Below are 10,000 nucleotides of genomic sequence, written 5' to 3'. Positions count from 1 at the left end.
GTGCAGGAAAATCCCTGTAGATCTGCAGCCCTTTCTGAAATAAACAGCCTGGCACCAACACCCACGCCACGTTCAAAGTCACTTAACTCACCTGTCTTTCCTGTTCTGATGCTGGTTTGAACTTCAGCAGATCGTCTTGACCATGTCTACATGACCATGTCTATGCCTAAATGTATTGAGTTGCTGACACGTGATTGGCTGATTAGATATTTGCGTTAACGTGCAGTTGAAAAGGTGTACCTACTAAAGTGGCCGGTGAGTGTATTTGTAGTACAGTAGTGTTGTATTCTAATATTATTGTACATATTATAGTATAGCATTGACATTTTGGACCTTCTATGGGGCGGCTGTGGCTCAGGAGGTAGAGCCGCCTTCTAATGATCGCAATGTTGGCAGATCGGCGGTTCAAGCCCCGGCCACATGTCGAAGTGTCCTTGGGCAAGACACTGAACCCCAAATTGCTCACAGTCAGCGGGCCGGCACATTGGTGTATGGATGTGTGTGAATGGGTGAATGAGAGGCCGTTGTAAAGCGCTTTGGATAAAGGCGCTATATAAGTAAACACAGACTGTGTTTACCACCTCAAATTAATTCATTTATGCCCAGCCAAATCCATGTTTAGAGGTAGCTAGCTAACATTACATTGATCATACTCGTAACATTTTTCACTTTAAAAAAAATGGCAGTCGAGAGAGGACGCTGGTGTCTAGAAAAGCGCTATATAAGTCTAATGTATTATTATTATTATTATTATTATTATTATTATTATTATTATTATTATTATTATTATAAGTGCAGTCCATTTACCATTATACCATTTACCTTCTCTTTCCCTCAGGCACTTTATAATGAGTACCTGCACCTGAAGGAGACAGAGATCCCTGCTAAGGAAACAGAGAAGAGCTGTGTGGAGCATCTCTACAAGCTGCTGGAGGTAGGAGAGGAGAGGAGAGATGTCCACTAACAACCTCACCACAGGACCAGGAGAAACACACATGTTAACACATACAGCTAGCTCAATACTGGTGGATAAATAGATGAATTATCCACACATCACACAGTCTTACAGCAACACGATATCTAAATAGAGAGAGAGTGAGGTGAGAGGGGGAGAGAGAGAGAGAGGGGGGGGGGGGGAGAGAAGGAAAGTGTGACCTGGATGTTGCCACCACACGCTCTCTTCCTGATCTCTGGGCCAGGGCGTTTAGAAAATCTCCCGCTGTTCTCAATCCTGTTCTGTATGAGAGAAGACACACATTTACAATTCCTCCTTTGTGTCCTTTGTGATCCCTGCCTCAGGAGGGAGCTGCATGTGCCCTTGAGCAAGGCACTCAACCCCTAATTGCTCCAGGGGTGCTGACTATAGCTGACCCTGTGTCTAGAGCATAACATACCACATTCCAACAATGACTGACAAGTTGATTGCATGGCAAATAAAACGATTATTATTAGTGTTATTATTATTATTATTATTATTATTATTATTATTATTATTATGGCTTAGAATCCGGCCCGTGTCCTGCTAACATACCCTCTCCTCCTCACTTTCCTGTCTCTCTCCACCATCTCTGTCTAATAACTTCCCTTTAAAAATAAAACCTTCAAATAACACCTCCATTGTTGTGAAGAAAGGCAGCTCCCACGTGACCTCACCATGACCTCACCATGCATTTTCTTTTTACATTTTCGGTATGAAAGTAAACAACGTGCGTCGCTGTGTTTTGATTGGATAGCGTGCGACGAGCCCGCTTGCCGCGATTGGATCAGAGCAGTGGCACTGGGCCTTGCGTCTGAAATAACAGGAAGTGGCGAGGGAGGTGATAGTGATGCTAGGCGCTAGCTAGTAGCTGTTCAGACTGACTAGTGCAGCTCAATGGCTATACCATAATATCTAATCATCTGAATGATTAAACCAGGGTGAATCTGACCCGTTGACAGGTATCAAGTTCTGACGGATGGATACAAGTCACATCGTATCCAATTTGAATGGTTGTTTCCAGAATAACGCAGAAAGTGCTCCAATCATTATATAATCATAATTTAATGATTTAGTCATTTAAAGGCAATATTAAAAAGATGGGTTATTTGTCTTGACTTGAACATACAGTATGTGCTGAGGTTGCATCCCTAATGTAAACTGGCAGTGCATTCCACAATCTGGGTGCATACAATTAGAATGCATTAGAATGGATTAATACTCACCAAATCTTTGCACTGGAATACTTTGACTAGCGAGTGTGTCATTTCAACAACGTTTACGTTCATTTAAAATGTTCTGAATAAAAGTCTGATCATTCTGATTGGTTGGCGGCTTGTTTCACCAATGAGGGAACAAGAATTCTCACAAAACCCAACAGCAATGTCCCAGACAGCAGCAACAGCACTCACAACGAGTGTGTGTGTTTGTGAGTGTGTGTGTGTGTGTGTGTGTGTGTGTGTGTGTGTGTGTGTGTGTATGTGTGTGTGTGTGTGTGTGTGTTAGGGATGGACGGTTTCCAATTATTGAAACCGAAAAACCGTCAAATACTAAAACCGCGGTTTTCCGGTTAACCGAAAAACGTCTGGAAAAAAAAAAAAAAAAAAAAAAAAGAGAGCGACAATTTCAAATAATTGAGCCCTACTGCTACAATACACTCATGTCGAACACCATTAAAACACCGTAAGCACAGTCGCAACACATTTAGGCTACTTAGTTTCACAAATATAAGTGGAAAGGCAGACTTTTGTAAGCTACACCATACATGAAAACACATGAACACTTAACACACCAGCTCCGCTGATCCAGGGTGCACGCCTGCACGGAAGATCATCTCTTGGAACAGCGTCTTCATTGAATGAACTGCTTTCTCAATATCTTGGTTCTTAGACAAAGTTTCAGCTGCTGCTCAATGTATTTAAATATTTGAATACTGCTCAATAATCACTGAAATATTAGACTTAGAATTATGCAGTGAACATACTTAAAGCTTTTCATAAAAACCACATGCCGCGAGACTGACTCGTCCTGAACTGTCGTAAGTCAATCAACAAAGAATGCCCCATCAAAATAAAAGTGCCCATGGTAGAGCTGTCAAAATAGAGCTTTCAAAATAAATGTACTAATACAGATAGAGATAAATACAGAACTACCTTTGCGTCACTAAGTGACCGCGTATCTTCTGAGACATGCGTTCTGTCATCACTTTCAGTAGCGCCTTCACACACAGTGGTGCTGTGCACAAACACTCTTGATCCGTATAGCTCTTGTTTTATTATATTGTGGTTTAGTAAATACTGCACTTGGAGTTACATTCAATGCATGATTTGTGCTATAGAACATAAATAAAGTTTGATTGATTGATTGATATCAAATCAAATCACATTTTATTTCTATAGCGCATTTCTCACAAAAGTGACCCAATGCGCTTTACAGAGAGCAGCGAAAATGATCTTATTAAATGTAAGCGAGTAATTGTAAAAAACCTTTCCTATCTACCAATAACTGAAGGCAACTATCTTTCCCATAGAGTGATTCGTTACCCTTAAATATAATCCCAATTAGATATTAATCCTCAGTTATTCTTCACAACTGACCAAACCTCTCACTCATTGCGCGGCAGATTCAGACTGTATCATTGTTATTTTCACACACGACAAACATGTGACATGTTCCAGTTTTATTCTTTGAACAACATAGGAAAAAAAAAAAAAAAAAAAAAAAAAAATCCGGTTTCAGACGGTTTTGATAAAAAAACGTTTCTATTTTTATAAACCCCGGTTTTCGGTTTAACCGAAAAACCGTCCATCCCTAGTGTGTGTGTGTGAGAGAGTGCAAATGGTTGTGCAGCAATGTGCGATGTCTTTGTAGAATGATACTGTTATACAGGTACTGCCACACCCTAACCATGTCATTGTGGATCCAAATCAAGCCCTCACGTGTGTGTGTGTGTGTGTGTGTGTGTGTGTGTGTGTGTGTGTGTGTGTGTGTGTGTGTGTCAGGTATGGATGGAGTTTGGGCGTATCAAGCTGCCCCCAGGCCTGCATCCCAACTTCCTGGAGGAGGAGTGGGGGAAGCTGATCCTGGACATGCTGGAGAGAGAGAAGGCCCTGAGGCCCGCCGTGGAGAGGTCAGCACCCTGGACCCTAACCTTAACCCTGGACCCTAACCTTAACCCTAACCTTAACCCTGGACCCTAACTTTAACCCTGGACCCTAACCTTAACTCTGGACCCTAACCGTAACCCTGGACCCTAACCTTAACCCTGGACCCTAACCTTAACCCTGCCCATACCCATTTATCAACATTTTTGTTGACATTGATGTCATTAGGCATAATACTATTGTTTGCTTACAGTATTTCTTAACTGTGCGTGTGCGTGTGCGTGTGCGTGTGTGTGTGCGTGTGTGTGTGTGTGTTAGGTTGGAGCTGTTGCTGCAGAAGGCCAATAAGATCCAGAACATGTCTCTGGACTGTGAGGAGAAGCTCACCCTGGCCAAGAACACACTCCAGGCTGTGAGTCCAGCCTCCCTCTCCCTCTCCCTCTGCCCCCTCTCTCTCTCTCTCTCTCTCTCTCTCTCTCTCTCTCTCTCTCTCTCTCTCTCTCTCTCTCTCTCTCTCTCTCTCTCTCTCTCTCTTTCTCGCCCTCTCTCTCGCTCTCTCCCTCTCCCTCTCTTACTCCCTCTCTCTCTCTCCCTCTCTCTCTCCCTCCTCTGCTTTCTCTCTCCTCCCCCTGTTCAATGTGGACTCAAGTCTGACTCTTCTTCTCCCTCTCCTTTTCCCCACCGTAGGACATGTCTCTGGTGGAGGGTGGGGAGCCCCCCTGCTGTGAGAGGGACCTGGCTGTGTACCTGCAGGACTGCGAGGCTCTGGTCCACCAGCTGCACCTGGACCTCAACCTTCTCCGGGACCAGAACTACTACCAGGTGGACCAACTGGCCTTCAGGTGAGACACAGCCCTGGGGGGGGGTGTATGTGTGTGTGTGTGTGTGTGTGTGTGTGTGTGTGTGTGTGTGTGTGTGTGGACTATGTGTGGACTATGTGCGTGTGTGTGTGTGTGAAAAAGATACAACTTTCCTCCGTTTTCTAACTCTCCCTCTCTCCCTCCCTCCCCCCCCTCCCTCCCCCTCTCCCTCCCTCCCTCCAGAGTGTCCTGTCTGCAGGAGGAGCTGGTGTCTCTCAGGCTGCAGTGCTCCAGCGTCTACCGCAAGGGCCACTTCACCACCACCACCCAGGGGGGCGACCCAGCGGTCCATGCCCAGGACGGGGGCCTCTCCCTGGGGCAGACGCTGCTGGGGGCGGTGGGGGCGGTGGTGGTCGGGGGGGCGGCCGGCCTGCTCAGGAGGCCCATGTCCCGCGCCCAGCTGGTGGCCGTGTCGTCATCAGAGGACGAGGGGAGCCTGAGGTTCATCTACGAGCTGCTGGGCTGGGTGGAGGAGACACAGGTCAGACACACACACACACACACACATAAAAAAATACACACGATTAAGATGTCATGATGGTTTCTGTCCATGAGTTTAGTTGAGGTCAGTTGTGATGAGTTTGTGATGTTGTGTGTGTGTGTGTGTAGGAGGTGCTGGAGCGGGGGGAGTGGGGGGCAGACCTGCCCTCGGTGGAGCAGAACCTGCAGCAGCACCACGCCACACACACGGCCGTGGAGGAGCTGCTACCCAGCCTGGAGGAGGCCCGCGCCCTGGAGGTACACACACACACACACACACACACACACACACACACACACACACACACCCTAACCAGCAACTATGTTGTACACACACACACACACACACACACCCTAACCAGCAACTATGTGGTACACACACACACACACACACCCTAACCAGCAACTATGTGGTACACACACACACACACACACACACACACACACACACACTCTAACCAGCAACTATGAGGTACACACACACACACACACACACACACACTAACCAGCAACTATGAGGTACACACACACACACACACACACACACACTAACCAGCAACTATGAGGTACACACACACACACACACACACCCTAACCCTAACCAGCAACTATGAAGTACACCCCCCCCCCCATGGTGTTGACCCTGTGTTCCCCCCCAGGCCAGCGTCTCTCCTGCCCTCAGGACCAGCTACTCTGACAGCCTGGCCAAGCTGGAGCACCAGTACTGCAAACTACTGGTCAGTCTGTCTGTCTGTCTGTCTGTCTGTCTGTCTGTCTGCCTGCCTGCCTGCCTGTCTGTCTGCCTGTCAGTCTGTCTGTCTGCCTGTCTGCCTGTCTGTCTGTCTGTCTGTCTGTCTGTCTGTGTCTCACTCTCCCTTTGTGTCTGTGTGTGTGTGTGTGTGTGTGTGTGTGTGTGTGTGTGTGTGTGTGTGTGTGTGTCTGGTTGAGTGTGAATGCATAAGAATTGTTTTTATATATAAATATATATACACTACCGTTCAAATGTTTGGGGTCACTTAGAAATGTCCTTATTTTTGAAAGAAAAGCACTGTTTTTTTCAATGAAGATAACATTGAAAAAAACTTACTTGATTACTACTGAACTTCCCATCCAGCACACGCAATCTCCGCTCCAACAAATATATCACTCTGGTCCCCCCCAAAGTCCGCACCTCCTTTGGCTGTCATTCTGTTCAGTTTGCTGCCCCCACTGACTGGAATGCGTTGCAGTTGACACTAAAACTCACCACTCTGATCGCGTTACCCACTTTTAAACACTCACTTTTAGATGTTGTCTCGGATCACTGCACCTGCTTTTAAGATAACCTCCCCCTGGTCCCTGCTATCTTTTACATACTGTGTTGTAATGTATAGATGTTTTTGATACTTGTGTATTGCACTCATGTTTTATATCGTATATACTATGTTGTGTTTTGTGTCCAGACTTGCCTCTGTTCTGCCAATTGGCCAGATTGTCATTGTAAATGAGAATTGGTTCTCAACTGACCTATCTGGTTAAATAAAGGTTAAAAAATTATTTAAAAAATTAATCAGAAATACACTCTATACATTGTTAATGTGGAAAATTACTATTCTAGCTGCAAACATCTGGTTTTTAATGGAATATATACATAGGTGTATAGAGGCCCAATTCCAGCAACCGTCACTCCAGTGTTCTAATGGTACATTGTGTTTGCTAATCGCGTTAAAAAACTAATGGATGATTAGAAAAACCTTGAAAACCCTTGTACAATTACGTTAGCACAGCTGAAAACGGTTTTGCTGGTTAGAGAAGTTGTACAAATGGCCTTCCTTTGAGCTAGTTGAGTATCTGGAGCATGACATTTGTGGGTTCAATTATACTCTCAAAATGGCCAGAAAAAGAGAACTTTCATATGAAACTCGACAGTCTATTCTTGTTCTTAGAAATCAAGGCTATTCCATGCCAAGAAACTGAACATTTCCTACAACGGTGTGTACTACTCCCTTCAGAGAACAGCACAAACAGGCTCTAACCAGAGTAGAAAGAGAAGTGGGAGGCCCCGGTGCACAACTGAGCAAGAAGACAAGTACATTAGAGTCTCTAGTTTGAGAAATAGACGCCTCACAGGTCCTGAACTGGCAGCTTCATTAAATGGTACCCGCAAAACGCCAGTGTCAACGTCTACAGTGAAGAGGCGACTCCGGGATGCTGGCCTTCTAGGCAGAGTGGCAAAGAAAAAGCCATATCTGAGACTGGCCAATAAAAGGCGAAAGAACACAGACATTGGACAGAGGAATTGAAGGAGAAGTGTTATGGACAAACAAATCGAAGTTTGAGGTGTTTGGATCACACAGAAGAACATTTGTGAGAAGACGCAGAACAAATGAAAAGATGCTGGAAGAGTGCCTGACGCCATCTGTCAAGCATGGTGGAGGTAATGTAATGGTCTTTGGTGCTGGTAACGTGGGAGATTTGTACAAGGTAAAAGGGATTTTGAATAAGGAAGGCTATCACTCAATTTTGCAACGCCATGCCATACCCTGTGGACAGCGCTTGATTGGAGCCAATTTCCTGCTACAACAGGACAATGACCCAAAGCACACCTCCAATGCTATTATGCTATTTAGGGAAGAAGCAGGCAGCTAGTATTCTGTCTGTAATGGAGTGGCCAGCGGAGTCACCAGATCTCAACCCCATTGAGCTGTGGTGGGAGCAGCTTGACCGTATGGTACGCAAGAAGTGCCCATCAAGCCAATCCAATTTATGGGAGGTGCTTCAGGAAGCGTGGGGTGACATTTCTTCAGATTACCTCAACAAATTAACAGCTAGAATGCCAAAGGTCTGCAATGCTGTAATTGCTGCAAAGGATGCATTATTTGACGAAAGCAAGGTTTGACTATATTTTCTATTCATTTTGCAACTCATTTGATAAATAAAAGTGTGAGTTTTCATGGAGAACATGAAATTGTCTGGTTGACCCCAAACTTTTGAACGGTAGTGTATATATAATAAAATGATGCATACATTGAATCCCAGTGAACCCCTATTTCTAGTTAATCCCATCAGGGTGTGACTGAGCTTGAGTGTGTGTGTGTGTGTGTGTGTGTGTGTGTGTGTGTGTGTGTGTGTGTCTTGTGATAACCCTCTCACTGAGGCTGGGGGAATTAGCACACAGGAGATGGAGGCGACACAAAGCAGGAGGGCCTGTTGGCCATTCCAGGCACCGGTGGCAGGGCAGGGACCTTTGTGGCCCTAAGCAAGATTTCTAATGTGCCCCCCCCCCCCCCCACACATACACACACGATTTTTCATATTTAAACTATAAAAGCAACACAATTGCACATAACAAGGTCTATAAGTAGAGACAATGACAAAAGGTGGGTTAGGGTTATTGGGTAATAAAAACTGTGCAAAATACTCAAAATAAATAAAGTGAACAATACAAAATGGTTAACTATGTTAACAACAAAACAACAGGCTACTGTAGAAACTATAGGACAACACAAGGACAACACAAAAGCCACCATCAAGAAGGCACAACAGCGGCTATACATCCTGAGAGTCCTCAGGAAGGAACACAGCAAGCAGGAGATACTGGTGACCTTCTACCGTGGCGCAGTGGAGAGCATCCTCACCTACGGCATCTGCAACTGGTTCTCCAGCTGCACAACCGCGGAGAGAAATGCACTACAGAGAGTCGTGAGAACAGCCCAGAAGATCACCGGCGCCCCCCTCCCCTCTCTGGAAGAGCTGTACAACACACGCTGTCTCAGGAAGGCCTCCAAGATCTCCAGGGACCCAACCCACCCTGGGTACGAACACTTTACCCGGCTGCCCTCGAAAAGGCGGTTCAGGACCATGGCCGCAAGGACAAACAGACTGAAGAACAGCTTCTACCACAGGGCCGTCCAGGCCCTGAACACAGCAAAGACCTAGGTAATGGGACCTGGACAGTCTGGACGGATTGATGGCAGCTGCTGGACTGAAAAAATCAGGTGTAGTGCTGAGGCACAAATATGTACATTTCAAGCCTGCAAACTGCGACACTTTAAATAAATGTGCAATAACACTATGTGCAATATGACAACCCTAGTCGTCTATCTGTACAGTATAGTATAGTGGATAGTGTACATAGCCTTTATTTATGTAAACCAGCTCCTTCCCTTCTTGTGTTTTTTTTAAAGTTTTTTTTTTTTCTTTCCTAACACCAGGGGAGCCACCCCTCCTAAATTTCGTTGTTTGGTACCTGTACTGTAGCAATGACAATAAAGACCATTCATTCATTCATTCATATAGCTGTCCATCCTTTCACCTCCATCCAACATCAGTACTCAAATAATTTTTCAAAGTGTGGCGCCCTCTAGTGGTTGTGGCCCTAAGCGACCACTTAGACCGTGTATGACTTGGGCCGGCCCTGTCTGCTGGGGATCTGCACACTCCAAACCGTGCTCGGCGTATAGCCCAACTCAAAAGGAGAAGGTTAACTAAGGTTCTTCCTCTTGTGGTAGGGCACGGTCGGCGTAGGTCACAGGGTGGTCCGTTGTCTGAAGGGGGGTCCGGGGACTCAAACTATGACGCTGTGGCTTGGGTTGCTTGGG

At 45.7% G+C, this 10,000-nt stretch overlaps 1 protein-coding gene across 1 annotated transcript in view; it reads left to right on the top strand.

Annotated features, from left to right (window-relative positions):
- Nucleotides 1-10,000, top strand: part of macf1a (microtubule actin crosslinking factor 1a) — a gene marked incomplete at its 5' end in the record, with an annotated part of 389,501 nt that overhangs the window by 205,069 nt on the left and 174,432 nt on the right. Inside the window, 7 exon segments of the mRNA XM_080531631.1 lie at nt 839-934; nt 3,979-4,106; nt 4,399-4,492; nt 4,768-4,922; nt 5,124-5,421; nt 5,550-5,678; nt 6,080-6,157. Of these exon segments, the coding sequence (XP_080387757.1) occupies nt 839-934; nt 3,979-4,106; nt 4,399-4,492; nt 4,768-4,922; nt 5,124-5,421; nt 5,550-5,678; nt 6,080-6,157 (978 nt within the window).

This window comes from Nansenia antarctica (assembly GCF_963989245.1).
Source record: "Nansenia antarctica genome assembly, chromosome: 5".
NCBI classification, from domain to species: domain Eukaryota; kingdom Metazoa; phylum Chordata; class Actinopteri; order Argentiniformes; family Microstomatidae; genus Nansenia; species Nansenia antarctica.
Note: the sequence above shows the minus strand (reverse complement) of the source record. Positions and strands in the feature narration are given on the sequence as shown.